Here is a 24,519-nt window from a genome sequence, read left to right as displayed (position 1 = left end):
AAACTTCTTCGTTATTTTTTACTGAGGTATAATTTACATACAACATTATTTTAGTTTCAGGTGTACAACATAAGAATCGATATTTGTATATATTGTAAAATGATCACCACAATAAGTCTAGTTAACATCTGTCGCCATAGTTACAGATTTTTTTTCCTGTGATAAGAACTTTTTAGATCTACTCTCATAGCAACTTTTGGATACGCAATACAGCATTATTAACTATAGTTGCCATGCTGTACCTCACATCCCCAGGACTTAGTTATTTTATAACTGGAAGTCTGTACCCATAAAGATTTTTTGGATTGTTCTTCGTGCTCATAAGTCTTGGCTAGGTCTTGGAAGCTGGGAATCTTCATTGGTCAGGTTGCAGAAATTGATTCTTTTACTGAAATTTAGTCAAGCATACTTAGAATGTTCTTTTTCTTTTCTTTCTTTCTCTTTCTTTCTCTTTCTTTCTCTTTCTTTCTTTCTTTCTTTCTTTCTTTCTTTCTTTCTTTCTTTCTTCCTTTCTTTCTTTCTTTCTTTCTTTCTTTCTTTCTTTCGGCTTGGGAGAAGCAGCCAAAACTCCTTCCCACACAGTTGATTAAAAATTTTGTCATTTGAGGTTGCAAATCTGTACTGCATTTTTACAAAAAGGAAATGAAATAGTTGCTGAATGTTATTTCCGTATGCATAGAAAATAGATTGGAAGGAAACATCCTGATAATTAGTTGTAGTTGTTTTTGGATGTTTGAAATTATGAGGGATTTTAGAAACAAAAATAAGTGGAGAAGAGAAAGAAATAATGACCACATACCACTTTTATAATGGGGGAGAGGTAAAATAGCATTCTTGTATCGCGTACTGAATTTGTGACCACACCAAGCCACGCACCTGCCTCTCCAATCCCTGGTCCTATGTTTACCGATTCACAGAGACTCCCGGGTACAAGCCGGAGTACTAGTTTAATTATTCATAACGATAATTGGTCAGATGCTATCAGATGGACAAAATAATTATGCTTGCTGATTCGTGTCTCTTTTCCTAAGGCCCACCTGCATGGGAAGCCTAGCTCTAGTCAGGAGGTTGCTTGGTGAGCAAGGAACAGGAGCAGGAACAGTGACTTGAGTGAACTAAAGGCTAGGGGGGCCGGGATGTCATAACTCCACTCTTTTGTCTCCATTATAGGGATACTCCATATAGGGATACCCCACATGGACAGGGTATTTGTGTTTGGGAGCCAATCATGCCGGAGACATGCTACCAGCATTTTCTTTTCTGACTCTCTTTTCTTTGGCCTCCCGTTGCTGACCGGTCCTTCATCCTCTTCAGTCAGGTTCAAGTCAGATTTGGCTTCATGTTACTGGAGCTCTGACCCATCAGATGATGACTTTATAGCTGTCTCTCTGAAAGCAACCTAATTTCCCTATTTTTAAGTTCTTGGAGGCACACTGGCTAGGGACCCAAGTGCCACTCATAGCAGACACTGACAATACGGAAATGAAGGGGACGTGACGTGGGTTATTGCACAAGTCCAGGCAGCGTGGTGGTACCAGCTCTGAGGGAAGAGTGATCCTGGTGGCGGAGGGAAGGACAGGGGTTGTGTGGAGATGATGTACTCACCTGGAGGCTTTGTGAGTTGATCAGACCTCTCAGTGGAGTTATCTGGCCAGTATTTGGGTATTCAGATCTAAAGCTCAAAGAGAAAATGGGTCTGAAGAGAGAGCAAGAGTCAGCTCAGGATCCGCATAACCAGCCACCTGTGAGACATTGCCCCCTGGGTACTCCACAGAACCTCTCATTCGGCATGTCCAAAAATGGATTAATCAACAAAGCCTGTACCCACACACACACCCCCAAGTGGGGAGAAACCTACCCATACTTCTCATATTGCTTATCCTGGTGCTCTTCTGCCCAGGTGTTCACATCAAATACCTGGGTATTGTCCTTCACCGCACCTGCCTTACTAGGACCCGCCACCCACGCTGATTCACTCACTGGGTTCTGTAATGTCTGTCACCTACATCCTACCAAGTCCATACATCTTCCTACAGCTTCACTGCCACTACTCCAATTCAGTCCTCCATCATCTTCCCCCTGGATTACCTGACCAGTCCCCATTACTGGTTTCTCTGCCTCCCTTCTTGCCCCTTTAATCCATTTTCCACTGGACAGCCTGATTCATCCTTCTGAAATGCAAATCTGATCATGTCCTTATTCCCCAGTGTCCTTAGGATAACTACCTAAACTCCTTAGCCATCATACAAAGACCCTCATAATCTAATCTCTGCTCTCAGCTACAGCCTCTTGCAATTTCTCTTCTTCTGGATCCTTCCAGGGGCCACATATTTGCTAACTGAATGAAGGAATGCTTGTAGCACTTTAACACATGATTAATCTGAGAAACATCTGGGCATTAGCTGTCTTACATTAACATTTTCCATGAGTGAGAGAAAAATCCTCTCTATGTGATATCTACCAACACACTTCATTTAATGGATGTTCAGCTCCTTTAAAAAAATGCTGTTTTTGCTTCCAGAATGATCTACTTCCTTTCTTCTGCTATTACCTTGTTTCCACAATGCTATATGCCTGGTCACATTTAGGGAAAAAAAAAAAATTCCCTGAACTCTTTTGAATGCCTAAGCTCTTCAGGAGAAATATTTGTCCTCAGGACTTCTTGACCAGGGGGGAGAAAATGAATATGTGTTAATTGTTTTATTATAATACTACAGAGCCTTAACTTTGGATACAGGATAATGTGCATGGACCACAGCCAGACGGGCCAGCCTTAGCTATTGCTCACACATATGGGAATATAGATCTTACTCAGGGCCTACTGTCATTGTGGAATTGTTTTACATTCTACATGGACCATTCTAGAAGGAAATGGGTATCGGACCATTTTTATCATATATTACTTTGAGAGAGATTAGAAATTCAAGAAGAATAGACTGTTTATAGCTTTTTGTAGGATAAACATGAATATTTTCTTAATAAATTCAAACAGTACACAGGCATGCAACATAAATTTGGTTTGAACAGGCATTTGTCTCCTCTAACATAATTTGGTGTGAATAGTTTTTTTAAGAGAAATCATGTAGAAGAGTTTGATTTACTTTTTTTTTCTATCAAGCTTAAGAAGGTGGCTCTCACATACCTGATGATTTTACCGTCGGCTCTTTTGCAGTCATTAGGAACTGGAAACCAGTTGCGGTGGGAAAACATGAATCAGAAAAAGATTTTATTCTCAATTTGCCATCTTTATAGACTTGCTCAGTCTGCAAAGCAAAACTACAATTATTCATTTATATATGCAATAATTCTATCACTGTTTTCCCTAAATATAGGAATTCTTCTCAACTTTATTTTTTTTTAAAGATTTTATTTATTTGACAGAGACACAGCGAGAGAGGGAACACTAGCGGGGGGAGTGAGAGAGGGAGAAGCAGGCTTCCCTCTGAGGGGCTCGATCCCAGCTGCCAGGCATCTTCCTGATGGAATTATGACCTGAGCCGAAGGCAGACACTTGATGACTGAGCCACCCAGGTGCCCCTCAACTTTAACTTTTAAAACATCAGCAATAAATCCAGAAACCTTAAAGGCAGAGACTGTTTTTTATTACCTACACACTTAAAACTTTTACATGGCAAAAAAAAAACAAAAGGCATACACAGCATTAAAAAATAAATTGCAGACTAGCCAAACGCAACCTAGATGATGGGCTGAAAAATGTGTGAAAGAAAACAAATTTACGCAAGATGAAATGCAAACTTTAAAAGAGATCTTTTATGTATGTTAGGTAAATACATATTAAAAAAGGATTGATAATATATAGTGTTTGAGTGGGTGTGGAGAGATGGATGTTCTCATGTGCTGCTGGTGAGAACAAATTACTACAATCTTTCAGGACAACAATTTGGCAACATGTGCCTATAGCCTAAATGTGACCCATTTGATCCAACCATTTCACTTCTAGGAATAAATATTAATGAAACTGCCAGACAGATTCACAGAAATATATTTACAAGGATTGCATCCAAGTATTTTACAAGTGCATCCAAGTATTATCAATAATAATAAAACGTTGGAAACCATTTGAATGCTGGCGAAATTCCTTGTGTTATACCTGTATAATGAATTATGTTGCATTCCAAATAAAGGTGAGAGCTGTATTTATTATAATGGAAATATATTCAGAACACTATAAAACAAGATGTAAACTGACCCCCTTGTTCAGTATCTAAAGATAGATATGTCAATATGTTTGTATAGTCATTTTGACATTGGGGGTAATATCCACCAAATGTGAGAAGCGGTTTCCATTAGATGATAGAATTACGGTTAGTTTTTCTATAATCTGTTTACCCTCTTATAATTTCTAATTTTTTACAGCAAGAATGTTTTGTTATCTGTGCAGGAAAAAAATGTAACATTATTTCCATTTTGGAGAAAGTGAATAAGTATCAGTGGCTTTGTTGGTTGTTCCCATTTCTCTGAGTGGCTCTACTGTACTCTGTTTTCTTATCTCATCCATTTCTCACTCCCCTTAGTACACATGTTGCCCCTTAATTTTATTCTCATGCAAATTTTGGTTTCATTTTCGTTCCATGTTGTTCTCTTGGAGAGAGTGGCTTCATTCTTGATTTCCCCTGTCCCTGGATCTTCCTCCCCCACCCCCAAATAATCTGCCACATTTTGTCCATTGTCTTCAAATGTGGCTCTCAAAACAGCTTGACTTCCAGATCCTCGTCGTGGTCATCTTAACCTGTCAGTATCCCCTACCCAGATCTATGGAGTCGCCTATCATCAGAGCTCCCGAAGGAAAGCTGCCAGGCATCTTCCTGAAAACTAAATGTGATAATAATAAAAAATAAATAAATAAAATTTAACAGAAATAAGAAGAGTAATTGCTTTTGAAAAAAAATATGACTGTCATCCCCTTGCATGTAATAACTTGTGGGACTATATGGGAACCCTTTATGGTTTGTTTGTTTTTTTTAAGATTTTATTTATTTATTTTTTTGACAGAGAGAGAGACAGCGAGAGAGGGAACACAAGCAGGGGGAGTGGGAGAGGGAGAAGTAGGCTTCCCGCCGAGCAGGGAGCCCGATGCGGGGCTTGATCCCAGGACCCTGGGATCATGACCTGAGCCGAAGACAGACGCTTAACGACTGAGCCACCCAGGCACCCCAGGAACCCTTTATGTTGACATGAAAAGACCTTCAGAGTCAGACCCTCTTCCTGTTCACCCCCCCTCTGTCTCAGCCACTCAGCTTCTGAGCATTCCTAGAATGGAATGTTCCTCTCATGTTTCTCTGTGTTTTTGTACACTCTGCTTTCTTCCTGTGCTTCTACCCCTTCAAACCTCTCCAACACTCAGTGCCAATTTTATTTCCTCTGGGCAGCCCCTCCTGATTCCTCTAGCGGGAGGATAAGGCCTCCTTTTTTGTACATTCTTACTGTATTGCATTGAAATATTTCTGATGAAGCACTGGCCTCCCCCAGCCCCCCACCCCAGCTAAGGCAGGAGGCTACTTAAACACAAAGGCTGCTTTCCAGCCATGCTGTATTCTGGCTCATGACTCACTCTCTCTCTCAAGTGTTCATTGCACATACGCCAAATACACTTCCCCCCGTGACCTGTGCTTTTGCTTATTTGGGCAATGTTTTGTTTTTAGTCATTTGATTTCCTGACCTTTCAAGACTGAACAAGAATTCTGATCCTTTCTGTGTTCTTCCCCTTTTTAGGCTTCAGACGATGAGTCTTACATCAGTGACGTGAGTGATAATATATCTGAAGACAACACCAGTGTTGCAGACAACATTTCTCGGCAAAGTATGCATCCTTTGAGCTCCCAGGTTGCTCTGTCTTCTTGCCAAGTTAGAACGCTGGTGATTCAGTGAACAACTATTTTCTCCCCTCACTGATTGTTCCTTTTGCAGCCGATCATTCAGTACATTTTATATTTGTATAATCTGTTAAGGTAAATGGTTGAAAAATCCATTAGGGAGAAGCTTAAATGAAAAAGTTTTACTCCTTGCTTAAACCAGAAGTTTGAGTCTTTCTTATTAAATGTATTTAATTTTTAAAAATTTGACTTATCTTTTCTGGAATAATATTTGAGCATATGTAATACCTTGTTAAAAAAAACTGTATATTGATGTTTTGTGCACGTATAAGCAACCGTGTGTTGAAATAATTCCACTCTTGAGAGAGTATAATGGAGGCTTAAGAAATGTATCACAACCAGAAGTATTTGAAAGAATTATTTTCTTCCCAGATGCTATGAAATCAAAAAAGCGAAGTATCTTTTATCGTGCTTCTTGTCTTTGTCTCCCGTCCAGTCTTGAATGGGGAGCTCACAGGAGGAGCCTTCCGAAATGGCCGTCGAACGTGCCTGCCAGCCCCCTGCCCCGACACCAGTAACATTAACCTGTGGAATATCTTGAGGAACAACATTGGTAAAGACTTGTCTAAAGTCTCTATGCCTGTGGAGCTAAATGAGCCACTCAACACCCTGCAGCATCTCTGTGAGGAAATCGAATACAGTGAGCTTCTGGACAAGGCTTCAGAAACTGACGACCCCTACGAGCGCATGGTAATCCATAACAGAGCAGTACCTTTTGGGGAGTTGTCAACCCTAGACGTGGACTAAGGCACAATTCATTAGGATGGCATATTTGGTTTCTGCATAACATTTCCACTGCATGGGTGAAGGAGGAAACAGTTCATTCGGACAAATTGAGCAGGGCCCAAAAATTTCCAGATACCTCCATAGGCAATATATGCTTTGTGACCTATCTTCGGTCATGAGTATTTCTGAAGTTAGAATGTAAAGGTACCACACTCCTTCCAGGTTTAAGGCATGCCTAGCCTTGCCCTAGCAGCTTTTCTGGAAAGCCAAGAGAGCCCATGTGTTCAAGAACTTGGGTCAGAGAAAGGAACCTCCTGTTTGTGCTTTGCCCTGGCCTCTACTCCACACGACTGTGAAAGACTTGACTGCCCTCCCGAAAGTACCAGCAGCCACAAGCCTCCTGCCCATGGTGCTAAGTTGTGCAAAGGACTAACCTATAAACTGGGTTTCAGAACCTCTGAGCTCTGTGATACTCGGGAAACTGGGTGACAGCTGAATGAAGAATATTTGGTCTCAGATGCAAGGACTTTTGCATCTTTTTCACTCATTTTTTAACCCATGAGTTTATGAAGAGTCTGTGCAGATAATAGAAAAAGCAAACACCATCAAATCAGCACCCATGGACAGGGGTGTGTAAAATCTCAAGAAATAAGGGACAAACAGACCTGGAAGTAGTCTCTCCTATATTATTTTCCTTTCTTAAATGTTTTAACAGGTTCTTATTGCTGCATTTGCAGTTTCAGGATATTGCTCCACCTATTTCAGAGCAGGAAGTAAGCCATTCAACCCTGTCCTTGGGGAGACTTACGAATGCATTAGAGAGGACAAGGGATTCAGATTTTTCTCAGAACAGGTAGGTCCCATCGGACACACGGAGGTTTCTATGCAGACACTGTAGGAGGAGAGGTTGATGATGAAACAGCTTTTTGATAAACTACTGTTTGCAGTGGGATATGATACCAGTTAACAGAAAACTCTGTTAATATATATAAGTTCTCTGAGTTTAAGCATGAAGTCTTAAAGTGGAAGATTCTGAGAATAATTCAATAATAGAGATGGATGAGTTGACTAGTTTATATTTGGGGGTAGCCAGTGTATGTTGGAAAAGAATGATCATTTATGGAAGCTTTGCCTTCTCTTTTGTTTTAATTACCAGGTTAGCCATCATCCACCCATTTCTGCCTGTCACTGTGAATCCAAGAATTTTGTGTTTTGGCAAGGTTTGTATTTCAATTATAACTTCAAAATCCAATTGGCGAGCCTATGAAACAGTTTCTAGTTTCTAAAGGAACATTATGCTCAGGTTAGATTTTTACCTTTGGGACTCAGAGAATGTTAGTAATTGGTGTGGAATTCAGTTTTAGAAATTAGATTTCCTGGTTTAAATATGAAACCGTGTCATCCAGGAAATGAGATTGTATACCTAGGAAACAAAGCCCTGGGGACAGCCGAGCTCCATGCCAACTGTGTCAGCTCAGGGCTATCATTTTACCTCATTATGCCTCATTGACTGCATCTATAACATGGAGGTTCTATCTGCTGCCTTCTTGCTTCTTGAGGGTGTGCAAGGAGATCTTAATCGTGAAAGAAGATTCTGTGACACATCATCTGTGGTCATAGTCTATTTAGATATGTAAACATTGTGCTGATTTGTGGTCTTTAACTCACTGAGGCTCAGGGATTCGGATTGAAGTCTCTACTTGTACGGTGCCCATTGTTTAGTCAGAATGTTACAAATTCACGTAAAATTACAAGTTTCAAAATCCCTTTAGAAAGAAAAATATATACAGTTGATTCTTGAACAAAACTGGGGTTAGGGTACTGACCCACACACAGTCTAAAATTCATGTGTTACTTTTGACTCCCCAAAAACTTAACTAGTAATAGCCTACCATTGACCAGAAGCCTTACCAATAAAGTGTAAACCATCAGTGAACACGTATTTTGTATGTTATATGTATTATATGTTATATTCTAATAGTAAGCTAGAGAAAAGAAAATGTTATTAAGAAAATCATAAGGAAGAGAGAATACATTTATAGTACTCTACTGCATTTATCAAAAAAAAATCTGCCTATGAGTGAACCCACGCAGTTCCAACCTGTGTTGCTCAAGGGTCAACTGTGTATGTCCATTTAACCATTAAGTATAAATTGTTCCTTCATGTTTGGAAGGGGGCTTCATTGATCACAGAATATCTCTTCTCATATGCCCTTTCTCAGTCTGCAAACACACAAAATGGTAGAGCACTGTGACTGTATTTTATTGCAAAATACGAAAATACATCATTTCTTGGTCATAACAAAGTGTCAGAAATTTTGTGGAGATAGCACTAAGCTCCCTTACTTAGTTCATCAAAATGGGACCTAGTGGTTATTACAAATGCACAGGCAAACCTGAGTGTCCCCAAGTAAAACATAAAACCATCATGTGAGATAAACACTAAGCCCTGGGCCATGTCTTAACCAGTGTATGAACACGTTTGTTAATATCACTTTCTCATAAATTTTGCTTACCCTTCTGAATTTAGAGGTTTTGTTTGTTCGTTTTTTTCTGTTCTCCCAAATCATATAACTTTTCAAATCAGTGTGTATATAAATCAATGGTATTGTCATACTGCAATTATTTTTACTGTGCATCTTATTTTTTTAATATATATGTTAACTATTTCTACCATTTAGTTAAAACTTTTAACAACATTTATTTAGACATTATCTGTGTGTATATGTGTATGTGGATTCACATACACACATACTGCTCTGAGCTTTTCCCAGTTTTATTCGTTGAAACAAATATGGAACATGAGTTCTGGAGAAACATAGATAGTAGATTTTTTTGGTTCACAGTTAATTTTTTCACTTTGAGCCATCCCCAGGTACATGACATGTTAAATCAACAATATAGAATCAATTGTTGATTGTAAAAGTTCTTTGTGAAATGTAGAGTATAATACAGATGTTAGTTTTTATAGACTAAATGATTAGATATGGAATATATATTTCTTCTCCTCTGCCTATGTTGTTTAGATATCAGATGGAAAAACAAGTTCTGGGGGAAGTCCATGGAAATCCTGCCTGTTGGAACACTGAATGTCATGCTTCCAAAGTAGGTTGCTTTCATCTTCCTTTTGGTGTCTTACCTGCTTTTCTAAATCAGAAATGGGTCTTTCAAACTCTAGAAGGTGCCAGTGATCCATTTCCATGTATGTCCAAAGCTTCTGTTAACTTCTCCAAAGTTTTGAGAATGGACCCCCACAAAAGCAAATGAGCACTTCAGTGTATGTATCAAAGCTCCCTGCTTCTCTCTTCATATCCTGTATTCATCAAGTCAATGCCAGCTACTTGCCTGTCCCAGGTACCATGTTAGTTTGCATTTTAGAGCAAAGGTTCTCTTTTTAGCCACTTCTTTTCTATACAATATGTATTTTCACTTTTGAATTCATCTTAGATCCAGGGACTATTTTTAATGTCTAAGTTAGTTTATTAGAGAAGAGTGATGGAATGTTTTCATGGTATTTTTCTAAAGGATATAGCCTATAAATTTTTAAAAATTAATTGAAGTTTTCATTGAGGCCAAAGGCTTGATTGTTTTTGTTTCTTTCTTCAGTTGGTTGGTGTTGTTTGGTTTTCTTTTTGTTTATTCAGTGACAGAATTTGCTGGTGGATGGGTTATGAAGGAAGGTGGGGAGAGAGGAGAATTCCCAGGGCCACAAAATAGACTATTTTTTTTTAGTTTAAATTCAATTAGCCAACATACAGTACATCATTAGTTTTTGATGTAGTGTTCAATGATTCATTAGTTGTGTATAAATATACTTTAAATATTTGCAAACTCATGAGAAGAAAGAGAGTTTTCCCAGGTATGTAGAGAGCCTGCATCATACCAATTCATAAATTTTTTTAGTAACTTAGAAGTGTTTTATTTTAATTTGAAATAACATTTTATTTGAAAATACAGGTAATCTGCAAACTTAAAGGTGATCTGAAGCTATGTCACCTCATTCCTTGGCAGAAACTCTATAACTTCTGTAACCCAGAATTTGCATTAGACATGCTATCTATGATCATTAGTCTTTTCTCAAAGAATTATTCACATTTTTGGTCTTAATTCAGAGTATGAAACAATGTCCTCAGGGTAATCTTTCTTAAAGGCACATCCTATCATGCCTATCTCCTCCCTCACATCTTTCCACGATGGCCCATTACCTGCAGTATGAATCCAGACTCATCGGAGCATTGTTGAAGGCTTTCTTCCCTTTGCAGACTGGCCACCCACTACACCCATTCACATGTGGCGTACCACTGGCAGGCCCCCAGATGCATCGTGCTATTCTGGCCTCTGTGGCTTTGTCAGTGTGTTTCCCTGGCCTATAGTGCCCTCCTGTCCCTCCTCCAAGCTTAGACTGAATCCAGCCTTCTCCAGCAAGTCTTCCTTGATACTCCCCCCACTTTCCAGGCAGATCTAAGGACTCCCCCTTCTGTGTTCTCATGACATTTCCTCATCACATTTTATTACAAGTATTTGTTGCCATGTCAGTCTACTCCTACCATACTGTTGGCTCCAAGAGAGCAAGAGACAGATCCTATTCAACTTGGTGGCTTTAGCACCTGGACTATAGAAAGCACTGAAATGCTCCTTAAATGAATGAATCATATCACGAGGGTCCTTGACTACATAGAAACTTTCAGCAATTAGAGGAAAATGAGGGAAATTAGAGGAAATTGAGGGAAAAGGAAGGAATTAGAGGAATTAGAGGAAAATGAGGGAAAAGGAAGTTTTGGCCAAAGAATATTCTCAGTCATAGAAATGGTACTATATATTTGTGACCTTCATTGTTTTTTAATCAACATTGTATTTTTCACTAGGTATGGAGATTGCTATGTATGGAATAAAGTCACCACGTGCATACACAACATTCTCAGTGGGAGGAGGTGGATAGAGCATTATGGAGAAGTAACCATTAGAAATACCAAAAGCAGTGTTTGCATTTGCAAACTCACATTTGTCAAGGTAAATGATAATCCTACAACAGTAAAGAAAAAAATAATATAAAATGCTTCGTAAAGGAGAAATATAAGTTACCTTAAACGACAGCAAGTGAGTCTGTCCCATATCATTGATCCTTGAGGACGTTTTAGATAAGAAAGCAGAACCAACTGGTGGAGTTACTCAAGGTATGCAGACTTCCGAACATGTGGAGGTCAAAAAAGGCACCATCTCAAAACAGAAGAAATACTCTTCTTTCTAAAGATTTTCTTTTTAAGCAGCCAGTCAGTATTCATTAAGTAAAATTCCAGAAAACACTTCTTGCCTGAAGCGAGTCTTCTGGTTTCTATTTCTGTTCCTGCTTGATTGCAACAGAGTCAAGTGATCTTATTTTAGGGAGCTAATTATAATGCATTTGTCATTTCTGAGGATGCATGTGGATGATAACTTCCAGTCACTATAAGCTTATCCAGCTCTGCCACTATGATGGTCCAAATTTGTTCAAGAAAAAGCATCCTCTTGATTAACAAGAAAAGATTCCTGAGATAGAATGCCTACGCAATAGCATTTTCCCTTAGTCGCTCTGGTCTAAAGTGGAATACACAGTATCGCCCTCATGGTTAGGTGTGCTCCTGAATTCATCGTGGTACAGAAACCCCACCAGCCCTTTTAATCTATTCTACTCCTGATCTCATTCTACTATGGCAGAAACAGATAACATATTGGAGTCTTAAAACTCAAAACGTTCTGTTCTTAGTGAAATCCTTTGAAGCCATACTGGAAGGTCATGTTAGCTGTAATTGAAGATCTTTAATTTACTCAAGATGTTTCTCCCATTTTCCTTTTTTTGCTTGTGGACTCATTAGGTGGCTCAGAACTGAAAGACCAGGCTCATTACTTGCTCTGGTTGGGTGATGACAGTCAATGTGTGCATTTAGTTTTGCAGGCCATGGGAAGCTTCGATTTAGTCCTGCCCCTAATATTTGCAGAGCTCAGGGCAAAAGTACAAATGGAGACCCCATTCCATATGAGTAAATATTTAAAATTTGTAGATCAAACCTACAATCTGTCACATAACTTACGTTCTGTTCTTTTACTTTGACAAATATACCTTTTATAACAAAGCCTGCGAGGCCAGGTTGGGCACTTTAGAACTCCGAGCTGGAAACCTGGCAGTGCAGGACAGCCAGCCCTGACTCATGGCCTTCCTGCCCTCTCCCCACCTGTGACAGCCTCTGTCCTGCCCCACAGGGGGCCTCACCCACGCGTAGGAAGGCAGTCCAGCAGAACGTCTAAGCTCTGTCCACACCTGCCTCAGACGGCCACCCCTGGCCGCCCCTCAGGCCTCATCACACCCTGGTGGTGGGCGGTCTGTCCTTTGGAAGGATGAATCCAAAGAAAGCTGGAAGAAGCTTAGAGTGGTTGGGAAAGGGAATTCTAGGACCTGATCTAGAAGGGGCCATGGGATCCAGATGGGTAAATGCCCACAGACTTCTCATCTCCTAGGGAGAAGCATGGCTAGAAGAGGGCCAGAGCAGGGTTTTCCTCATGAGATTTAGCCATTTACAGGCACTATAAAAATTACTTCCCAAGTGACTTCTACAGCACGGCCCACTGAAACTCATTAAGATCCATGAACAAAGGGGAAATTTGAGACGGGGGCATCTAAGGAAGAAATTACCAACCGATAAGTTAATACTAGGTTATTAGGAGAGAAGCTGAGCCTTTTCTGCCCTAGCATAGAGTAGAGCTGATCTCTTTCTTTAAAGTTAAGCCCACTAACACTTGAAAAGCCAACCTTTCATATAAAACCTTTTGAGATAGATTTCTGGAAGTGGTTTGAATGAGTGACTTCAAATTTAAGAATGTTTTCCATTTGGAAATTGTAGGGATTAGTGTTATGAAACAGATTGGATGTTTTCATTGGGGTTTGGTTTTTCCAGGTGAATTATTGGAATTCTAATGTGAATGAGGTCCAGGGGGTCGTAATGGATCAGGAGGGGAAGGTGGTGCACCGGCTCTTCGGGAAGTGGCATGAAGGGCTCTACTGTGGCGTGGCCCCCTCTGCAAAGTGCATCTGGAGACCAGGTGAGATGGGCATGAGCATCTTGTGTCTGGAGGGCACCTTGAGTGACAGAAGGATGGGAATGTCACATCTCATGCAGTTCACCATATGCTTTCTTTCATAGTGAGATTAAAAACATAGATGCTTAAAAAAATTAAAAATAAAATAAAAAATAAATAAAAACATAGATGCTTAAGTTAAGCATAGTTATATTGTATACTTAACACACAAATGAGGTAAATCCCAACTTTTGATAATAAGGAATTATAAAATTTAGGCCAAATCTGACATGTGGTCAGAGATGAGGCTTCATGTAATGTCATTCTAAATGTAATGCCTACCTTCAAAAGCTAGGTATGTTTATTAAAGAGTTTAGGCAATTGAACTATACAAACACAAATCCTTACTCATTTATTCTCTGTTCTAATAAAACAAGGGAAAAGCGTGCAAACATCTATAATCCACAAAGTCAATAACTTAACCAGAATAAGTGATCTTCTCACTTGAGCAGCAAAAAGCTGCAATATGTTGACATTTAATAAAAGATATCAAGAGAGTTCTGGTAATACACTAGCAATAATTAAATATCAAGGGTAAATAGAACAAGTGTCCACATGGTATTTATTTTCATTGCAATTTTGTCAGTTAAGTCCTAACTTTAAAATTAGTTGTTGGTTTTCTAAGAGACCTCAATGAGTATTTAAATTTCCTGCTGGTAGAGTGGTTAGTTCATTCATTCAGCAGCTGTTTCTTGAGTAATGACCGAATCAAGCTTTGCTCTAAGAGCTTGGAATACATCAATGAGCAAAGCATACAGAGATCCTGCCTTTGAGTTTAGTTAAAAAGTGCCAGTGAATATTAATTTAGATCTGCATCTTTTTCTTTTTCTAAAAGGAAGTAAATTGTGTTTCTGGTGATATCTTAATGTTCATAGTTAATCACCCTGGCATTTAGTTACCCAGTTGAATATTTGAGGAAAAAATGATGACATTGTTTACCCAGTAAAGAGTACTCTTTGTACAAAGTTTTATTTTAAAGGCTGGGTTTCATTAAATATATGAATCAACCAGTTCTGATAAGTAACACAAAGTTTCCTATCTAGCAAAACCCAACCAATTTAATCTGCCTAAGAAAAATCTTAATCTGATTTTTCTGACTACAAATTTAGTATTCGTGTGGATATTAGTTAAGCGCCTGGGTTAAGTCACCTTCTGCAGGCTTCCTTAAACCTCTCTGCCACTCACTGTGGTTTATGGGCATTATTCCAGGTTCCATGCCAACCAACTATGAGCTCTACTATGGCTTCACGAGGTTTGCTATCGAGCTCAATGAGTTAGATCCTGTCCTGAAAGATCTCCTTCCACCGACAGATGCCCGATTCCGGCCAGATCAGAGGTGAGCCTGGCAATGATGTTTGAAATGGACACTAGATCATGGCATGGCCCTACGGATGCCACCGAAGCTTATTTTCACCACCCTCATTTATTTATTCATGGAATCGTTCATGAATTCCCTCATTCCCTTATTCACTCCACACCATTTGAGCCTTTTACCCTAGCTAAGACGGTATGCTCGGGTGATCGTAACAGATGTTTAGCTCAACAAAGTTTCCCACAGAAGATAACACAGTTCTTAACAAAAGGTCCCTGCCCCCCAACCCCAAATTCACCAGAAGTGTGCAAATTTGTGAACTCTGCTCCACTAAAACCTCCTCCAGGGTTTTCACCTCTTTACTTCTACTACTCTGTCACATGGACTATCTTTTAACCTGAAGAATAAGAAGATAAGTTACAAGAACATCTAGGAATGCTCCAAGTCAAAGTCTGGAGTTTGTCCAGCGTGGTTTTGATCCCATGGGATGTGAGGTGTACTCAAAATGCAGTCCCTTTAATACCTTCTGATTCTTATTTTTTATTATTCTTATATAGTTCTGTATGCATGTTGTCCATTCCGACAGTTAATTTTACTTTTTCCAAAAATTCTATATGCCGCACAAATTCCGCCTGAGATCATTTTCTGTTTCCAGTGTATCTGTGGCTTTATGTGTTTTCTGCCAAAAAATTCCAGTGTTGAATGTCCTACTATTCAGTCCTCTTACACTCCCCCCGCCCCCAGAACCTGAGGTCTCACTGTCTGACATTCCAGTGTGTCAACAAACTTCCCATGGGCATCACACTGAATCCCTGTTCTTTGCTCTCATTTTGACATTTAAATATAGGTTTTGCAAATCCCCACTAGGTCTGCTTTTTCTTTCTCAATTCTATTCCAGTATTCCCTTCCTGAATTTCATTTATGATTCATTTCCTTTTTTGCAGCCTTTTGTAATTTCCCCCAGTGTTAGATTCTCTTTTTGTCACCAGTTTTACTCTCTTCGATAAAACAGGAAAACTCCTTCCCTCTCGGTCTGTTCTAAAAGTAGGTGGAGAACAGCCAGCTACCATCCTCCCTCTTCTGGCCTTTACCAAGTGTTTTTCCGATAATATGGAAAAGGAGCGCAACCCCGTACTTCATATTGTCCTGAGCCTGGGCTCTCCCATCATCCTGAAAATCTCAAGTTACAGAACCCAAGAGAGCACAGAAGAATCTCCAAGGCCAAACTACCCCCCTTCCACCCCTAGCTTCACATTGCTGTACACAGTAATGCGGTTGACAGACACAGCAAGTATGTTATGGTGGGCAGACAGACAGAGGTAGCGTGGCCTGGGGTGGGAGCGAGGGCACATTATCAGAGTATGACTGTTCGCCGTGTTATGTTCTCAGCAACTAGAAGGTGATTTTATACAAGACGAGATTATTTTTTCCCCAGCAAAGAGGATGGTGTATTAGAGGGTTAACTGTGTTCTGCTTAGATTTTTGGAAGAAGGAAATTTAGAAGCTGCGGCCGCAGAGAAGCAAAGAGTGGAGGAACTCCAGAGATCTCGAAGGCGCTACATGGAAGAAAACAACCTTGAACATATACCAAAATTTTTTAAGTAAGTCAGTTCATTCCTATAACAAGTTCATGTTTTGCAGATGATTGCCACCAGCCATGAGAAACTCCAGGTGTAAAGGGAAAATGAGGGATAGTTTAGTGGCCAGGGAGCTTAAAATTATACTGATTTGGGTAACTTTGGTTTTGGTAGTGAAAGTATTGAACCAGACTTTGCACTTGTGAACAGTTTGTTACCACACAAATCAATTCTCCTCCACAGCTCTTTTCTTTTCGTGGGCAGCAAAAAGGGTGAGGGCCTTGCACAGAATGCTCTTTGTACTTCAGCTATACCATTGAGAATGGTAGAAACTTCTTTCCACCCCCTCAACTCAAGGCCACAGTGGGACCCCACTGCCCACAAGGTCATCCTGGCTTCAGTAGTATTTAATTTTATTTCTGTCATACGGGGCTTGTGTCATTCAGATTTGGCCCTTCTGTGGGATCATCATGGGTGATTATTACAGGATTATTTGTAGGATTATAGATACGTCACACAGATGAAGAAGCTGTATTTTCCAAATCCATCTGTTACCCTCCAGAGCCAGGACACATCAGCTCAGAATAACCTCATGTCCTTTCGAATTGCCATCTCGTGACTGCCCTGGGGAGGAATGCAGCCTTGCCCTTTAGCTGTTGAAAGTGCACCCTGGGCGTGGAGCACGCAGGGGCTCATGAGCTACTGTGGTTGCATACCCTTCCCTGCAAGTGAAGCAGAGACTATTCTTGTGGGTCTGGGGCCTGAAGCTCTTAGTACAAAACTTGTACGTGCTTTTTTTTTTTTTCTTTTGGTAAAGATTTATTTGAGAGAGAGCATATGGGGGAGGGGCAGAGGGAGAGAGAGCGAGAGAAAGAATCCAGAGCAGACTCCGCACTGAGCGTGGAGCCCAATGTGGGGCTCCATCTCACAACCCTGAGATCACGACCTGAGTCGAAATTGAGAGTCAGCGACTGTGCTACCTAGGTGCCCTATACCTGCTTTTTGGGGGGCAGTTCACTTTCTAGCCTTGCCTCGAAGTGATTTATTTGTGCCCCTTTTCCCTCTCCCCATGACCCCATCCACTCCTATTTCAAATAAGCAACACAAACAAAAAGGACTTTGTTTTTGGTCAAAATAGTCAAGTCAGGGGTGCCTGGGTGGCTCAGTCAGTTAAGGGACTGCCTTTGGCTCGGGTCATGATCCCGGGGTCCTGGGATCGGGTTCTGCATTAGGCTCCTTGCTCAGCGGGAAGCCTGCTGCGCCCTCTGCCTGCTGTTCCCCCTGCTTGTGTGCACGCGCGCTCTCTCTCTCTCTCTCTCTCTGACAAATAAATAAAATCTTAAAAAAATAGTCAAGTCATCAATAAGCAGCTAGGACACTGACTGACTTACAGAGTACCCCTCATGCATGCACATGCTGTCTACGGGACAGGGTCCAATGACCAGGCCACCTTGACGTCATTTGTGTCTAATGTTGATTTTTGTATTTCCACAGAAAAGTCATTGATGCCAATCAAAGAGAAGCCTGGGTTTCTAATGATACCTACTGGGAGCTGCGAAAGGACCCTGGGTTTAGCAAAGTAGACAGCCCTGTTCTTTGGTAAACTGGGAATGTAGAGCTAGCCAACATATCATGCTCTGAATGAATAAATAACTATGCACAATTATGTTTCCTAGAGCTCCGCGTGGTTTCTGGGTCGACTGAAAACCGACCGTTTGCTTTTCTATTCATCTTTGTAATGGACTTTCAGAAGTGCATTAGACAAGGCCCCTAACCACTTTTGGATCCTTTCTGTTTTGCTGCAACCATATCCCTTAAAAAACATCCACGCCCTCCTTGAAAAGCAGAATAAAAGGAGCAGAATATCAAATCCAAAGTCTGAAGTGTTTGTAAAGAAAACAAACTGTCACTGGTGCTTAAAGCTGATCCAGAGAGTTTAAAGCAACATGACAAATAAACCACACTTTTGGTCCTTTGTCTGGAAGCACCATCCCCGCATCTAGAAGCTCCTGTACCACGGCACTTGGTCAGCTCGGACTTCGAGTGTGTCCGTTTGATGTGGTGTACTTGTGCTGACCTTGTCAAAAAAGATGTGATACTCCTCAGAACCCTGTTCCATCTGTACGCCATTGTTCATGCCTTAAGAAATGCAAAGATGTACAATAAACCATTTTTTAAATGTGTGCTCATAGGTTTATGTGAGGGACAGCTCTTTTGAATCACGGCATGATTCACTTTCTGGGCTCAGAACAATTATGAGACTAACGTAAGTGGATTTTAAAAAGGTAAACTACACACGCTTTACTTTGATACGCTGGTGACTGTCTCCTCTATCTGAAGGGCAAGAAGGAGAAGGTGTGCTCAGTAGATCTCTGTATTCACATTGCTCGTCAAGTTCCTGTCCTGCGCCCAGATAATAAACCCTCTTCCGCCTAATCTCACAGTGTGCCCTATTCTTTGGCAATATCTGTATTTGATTTGAACACTTGGCATCAGTGTTAAAACCGTAGACGGAAATAACAGAAAGCATGTGGAATGTCTGCGTGGGCTTAGGAGTCACTGTAAACGGAACTATTTCTGAGTGGAGCACGATGTAACCCGCATCTCTGTCCTGGGCCCCGGCCGTGGGCACTCGCGGAAACCCACTGGGAACAGAAGCGAGAATACTAGTAGCTTATTTGCATTGTTTAAATGAGTTCTATGCAAAATCATATTTTATATTTTCATCAAGTGATTCTGTATGATACGTAACGACATATTAGGCATTTGCCTTGCTATTGGCAGAGATAATAAAATAAGCTAAGGAATTTATCCATCCCAACAAAAGCAGGGGGGAGGGGCAGAAATATGCTTTGCATACTTCAGGATTTGTTTTTTCTTCCAATATACAGAGGCTTTTGTAAGAAACTTGCATCAGTGTTCCTGAGTTTCTAATTTTAGTATATGTGCTGCCGAAGCAAGCACAGTGTTCCTGAGTTTCTGCACGTAGATGACTATATAAATGCCTGTATGTTTAAAAAAAAAATCTCTTCAGAGTTTTTCCTAGAGAATTATAAAAGTACATATATTTTATTCTTAGAGTCTTACCATCAGATTTTAAGTGCTATTTTAAACTCTGATAACAAGGTTATTGGCATTTACATTTTGTTACGAGCTGTTGATTTTAGTGTTCTTTCTCCTCAGCCAGGCGTTCCTAATTAATGGCCAACCCACTCTCAAACCCCAGCTGCTGCGGAGAGCGGAAGGGAAAACTCTGGAGTCTCCACTAGGTGGAGCAGTGTGTTAGTTCTGAAACTCATCCCCCTCCTTGTATCTGAGGCCCTACGTTATGTGTACCGTAGGGTTTAAAGTGGAATTTCCTTTTCAAAAGTAAGCTCCCTAATCCATCCCCAGATGTAAGCATTCCACTGGAGCAACAGCCTCCCTAGGATTCTCAATGCCTTTAATTCCCATTTTAAATCTGTAGGTGGCTTGCCTCGAGGTAGTAAAATTATTTCCTTGTTACTGATTTTTTTCTGTGCATTCGTCGTCTTTTTATCTGCATCCTGAGATACATGCCTTTAACTTTAATTAGAATTTAATTAGAATTCAGTTGTCTTCCCCACAGAAGTCTGTTCTCCCACAGTCGGTAAAGCTTTAAATACTATTTAAAGGGGTTCTGGTCTGTACTTACTAGCACTTCCCTGAACAGTCTCAAAATATGTAGCCTAAAAATAAGAAGAGAATTCTGCAAAGCAAAGGTACTCGAATAGAGAAGCAGGAAGGTGAGGCATGAGGTGACCATGGGTGTATCAGTCAGACAGCTGAAAGAGGACCCAGGGCCCATCAGGGAAGCAACTACCGTACCTGGCATTCGGGCTGAAATTGAGAAAAAGAGTAACTACTAGAAAGGACCTTCACTAGATAAGTTCAAGCTACAAATCAAGTAGGTAAATGTTGGTCAGAGCTAACCTGAAACTCTGATTAGGATTTCAAGATGAGAATGAGAAGAATGTCACATTAATGAAAAGCACCACATTTAAAAATATCCCAGATTTAGAATCTCTTTTGAGATCCAGATATCCTGATTAGACTCCTAATTCAAGCCTTCAAATAAGTTTTAGATAATATTCCTATAATACCTGATTCACAAATCTCCCTATTAAGTATTCGTGCCCATGTAATGGTCTCATCCCTCCCCCCCTACCCCCTGCCCCACCCCCCTTTCTTTTAACTTTTGATTGATACCACGGTTTTAGAATAGTGAGACTTACTCTGTTTGGGATTTTCATCCGCATAATTTGGGGGCTTTTGAGACTAGTTTAAACAGCAAAAGGATAGAATAAATATTAAATCATTCCTGATAAAACCTGACTTATTTCTTAGAATTTTATATGAGCCTCTTTGTTTCAAGGGTACTTTTCTTATTTGTCTTTCCCCTCAAACAATCTAAACTAGAGGAAGACTTAATATGTCTTCATACCTCCCCCGTGATTTATTCATCAACTCCTTCATCTTTCTGAGCTGGTCACTAAGGAAAGCAGTAGTAAGTGATAATGGTCTTGTGGACGTGGCTGGACTGAGCAGATCGACGGCCCACACCAGCACTCACAGAGGCCGACCAGAAACCAATTATTTTGTTTCCATATGCTGCCACCCACGGTGCACATTTACTCTCAGATTTTGCTGTTATTGTTGTTGTTTTTTTTTAATTAAGTCATTATTTTTCATGTGTTACTTACAAGTACCCCATAATTTCCAGGCAGTTGTAAAAATAAACCTCATTTAAGATACCTTTTAATATTGCCTATCAATTACATGTGACATAAAAACTACCAAATGTATTTTCCGAGGAAGAGAAACCAAGGGGTTGTCAATACAAAGGATGCCAGGTTGCTGATTTTCCAAATTTTTGCTCCTCTTCATCATTCTGGTCCCGGTGCCTTTCAGCAATCCCACTAACCAATCGTTAGGGATTAAAGAGGAACCTGATCAATGGTTTGCTTAGTGGCTGGAGAAGACTTTATAATCATAATCTAACATATAATTTTGTTATTACAAAAATTAATTATCCATCTTGTCTAATCTTGTTCCCTGTCATCCTAGATAATGAAGTGTTTGGGGGAGCAGAGCTCCTCACACACCAGGGGGTGTAATAAATGTTTGCACTTGGCTCAAGTCGTTATATTATGAATGTGGCACAGTAAATAAAGTTTGTGTACAAAATACCAGTTTATTTCTATGGGAGCCATTATGTTCAGGATATATATAATGTATCTAATTAAACAATTATGCATCTATCTTGTGCTCTAGAAATGTTCTTTTGGGGAAAAGATGGAAAAAAATGTAATTGGAGCTAAGATTAAAGTGTTTTTGGTTTTGTTGGGGTTATTTTTTTTTGTTTTCAAAAAGCTTCCCAATCATTTGGAAATACCGCTTATCAAAACATGATCAAACCCTCTAGGTTTTAACTGAACTTCTTTTGTAAAATTGATACATTTAAAGCATACATTGCATGAATCATTCTGTTAAGCCTGACTTTGTTTAGGTTTAACACTTACATAGGTTCTTTGGGGAAGACAACTGAGAACGCACCTATGTGACTGAATTGTAAGACCCTCATTGCAGCCTTTGCTATTAGAGAAAATGATAAATTGCTTAAGAAGGGGTTAGCTTTAATTCTTTCAAAATGAGATCTAAAAACAGAATTCTTTAAAAATTTTTGTGATGAAGACGCATGCCCAACATTCGGAGCAAATGAAGCCCCATGATTACATGGGGCAGTTTCCTGTCTGTTACATGCATCCTTTTGTTTTCCAAAACCACCATCATTTTTCCCCTTCCTCTGGTCCTAACATAGCGAGGGGCAGGGATACACATGTCTATTCTTTTGCACTGTGTCATTGAGTATGGGGAAAATATGCAGTATTTATGCACAGTTGCAGGGAACCCCTGCATTTAGCCTCTGTGGAACACTATTAAATGTTCATGGATTTAAAATTGCTCCCTAATTACGTATTATTCGTTTCCTTGGTTTCTTCAGATTGGTAGGAAAAAAAACATAAAACAAGAATTTCTTAGTTTCTGCAATTTTTTTTCCCATTACGTTTCCTTCTAAATATAAATTTAGGGCAATAGTGATAAAAGGAATCTAAAGTTTTCAGAAAATAAGGTATAATTCTATTTTAGTCCACCTGTTTCTTCTTACTTTAAATTAATAAGGTAAGCAACAATTTAATACTGTTAAACAGAAGAATGCTAAAACTATTACTTCTTTTATCTTAGGCACCAACTTCCCCACATCCCCTATTTATCATCATCCAGTTATTTCTTTAGGAAACGATGTAGTTGCTAGAAACTTTTTTCAGTCATTTCCAGCTTACTGAGATAGAGCTGGCATAAACTTTACATATATGAATGAGTAATTTGATACATTTTGACATATATGTACACTCTTGACACCATCACAACAATCACAGTAATGAAATCCATCACCACCAAACATTTCCTCTGCCCCTTTATCATCCCTCCCCTGTCCCCTCCCATCTGCCACCCCGAGGCAATCATTGATCTGCTTTCATTACTTCTTAAAAATCTGCATATTTTCTTATATTTATTGCATATGGGGTTTTTTTAGAAGACTGTGTGCATATGGTAGACCTGTGCCCCCAAACGCCTCCTGAGCCACTACCCCGGTATCCACCATCAGTACTAACACGTTACAAGAGGATCTCATTAAGTTCTAGGTCTGGTAGCCCAGTAGAATTTTTAGATTTTAAATAGGAGACAATAAACCATTTTTCAGATCAAAATGGCCGTGTAAGTTAATGAATTCATTTCCATCTTTGCGGTGGGGGGGGGGGGGTATCCAAAATAATGGTAACGATGAACTTGTTGGCAGTGCTGTGGAAACCCCGGGAAGGGTTTTCCTCTTGTTTGTAAGGAACGCCGTGAGAATCCAGAACGACTGCTCTCGAAATGATGGCGTCTTGATAATGATGACGAAGGAAGTAGGCTTTGCTGGTTTCTTTACTATTTGCCAACCCTAACCCCCCTTTTGGGTCACAAACATTTGAAACCTCCAGGGCTCCAAAAAGGCTGCCTTTCCATCTTTCCTAATGCACTCACTCCTCATCTGGAAATCAAGTAAGCCTAACTTTCAGAAAGAAATGGAAATGAACTAGCTGCGGTCCAGGGAGCTTCCCACCATTGGCCGCTGTGCAAGTTGAAAGCTTATTCCTTCTTTCCTGCCTCGCAAAGCCTGTCGCTCAAAAGTAGAAAACTTTTCCAGAGACTGTCAAATACATCATGATTGACATTAAATGCTAATGAAGAAAAAAGTCAAGAATGGGTAAAAGAGAAATGGAATCTGAGGAAGAAATGTAGGCTCCCTAAGTGGGGTGAGGGTCATGCTCCTTGGGGGCGCATGGATGGATCCCAGGGGGCCGAGTTATTGCCTCGGATGTTTATTTACAGGCAGATTTCTGAGCTTCCCTCTGAAGATTCTGAGTCCCTAGATCTAGGGTGTGGACCAAGAATCTGCATTTTACCAAGCACACTTGGCCCCCAAGAAATTTTGAGGCAGATGGGAAACCGCCATGAGCATGGGCTGGCCCAACCGCCCACTCCCTGCTCCCTGCTCCAATCTCAGGATTTTGTTTTTTGTTGTCTCATAGCGACATTTAGGAGTCAACAAGAAAGTCTACTTCGAGGCATAAAAACTGACTAGAGCCTGGTGACTTGTGACTCACCCTGTCACGCGTGGCTTCTTGTCACTTTGATGACTTCTGTCCCGAGGCCAGTGCTGTGATATGGAGGTGAAGAGAAGGGAGGACAGAACTCTGAAACCTGAAAGATGAGACTGCGTTAACCAGAGACCCTAAAAGTCTGTTCTGGGGGAATTCTAACCAGCCCAGATATA

The 24,519-nt window shown here is 40.3% G+C and overlaps 1 protein-coding gene across 9 annotated transcripts in view; it reads left to right on the top strand.

Moving 5' to 3' along the window:
• Positions 1-20,813, top strand: part of OSBPL6 (oxysterol binding protein like 6) — a 142,277-nt gene extending 121,464 nt beyond the window's left edge. For all 9 annotated transcript variants that reach the window (XM_032407335.1, XM_032407342.1, XM_032407344.1 and 6 more), the window contains 10 exons: positions 5,734-5,821; positions 6,331-6,584; positions 7,336-7,473; positions 7,777-7,840; positions 9,647-9,725; positions 11,486-11,630; positions 13,550-13,694; positions 14,940-15,066; positions 16,521-16,643; positions 18,114-20,813. In XM_032407335.1, coding sequence (XP_032263226.1) covers positions 5,734-5,821; positions 6,331-6,584; positions 7,336-7,473; positions 7,777-7,840; positions 9,647-9,725; positions 11,486-11,630; positions 13,550-13,694; positions 14,940-15,066; positions 16,521-16,643; positions 18,114-18,222 — 1,272 coding nt within the window. In that variant the 3' untranslated portion in view covers positions 18,223-20,813. The remainder of the gene's footprint in view (positions 1-5,733; positions 5,822-6,330; positions 6,585-7,335; positions 7,474-7,776; positions 7,841-9,646; positions 9,726-11,485; positions 11,631-13,549; positions 13,695-14,939; positions 15,067-16,520; positions 16,644-18,113) is intronic.
• Positions 20,814-24,519: the final 3,706 nt, after the last annotated feature.

Source organism: Phoca vitulina, unplaced genomic scaffold (assembly GCF_004348235.1).
Source record: "Phoca vitulina isolate PV1807 unplaced genomic scaffold, GSC_HSeal_1.0 scaffold1, whole genome shotgun sequence".
NCBI lineage: Eukaryota > Metazoa > Chordata > Mammalia > Carnivora > Phocidae > Phoca > Phoca vitulina.
The sequence above is the reverse complement of the archived record's forward strand: the minus strand, read 5'-3'. Positions and strand labels throughout refer to the sequence as shown.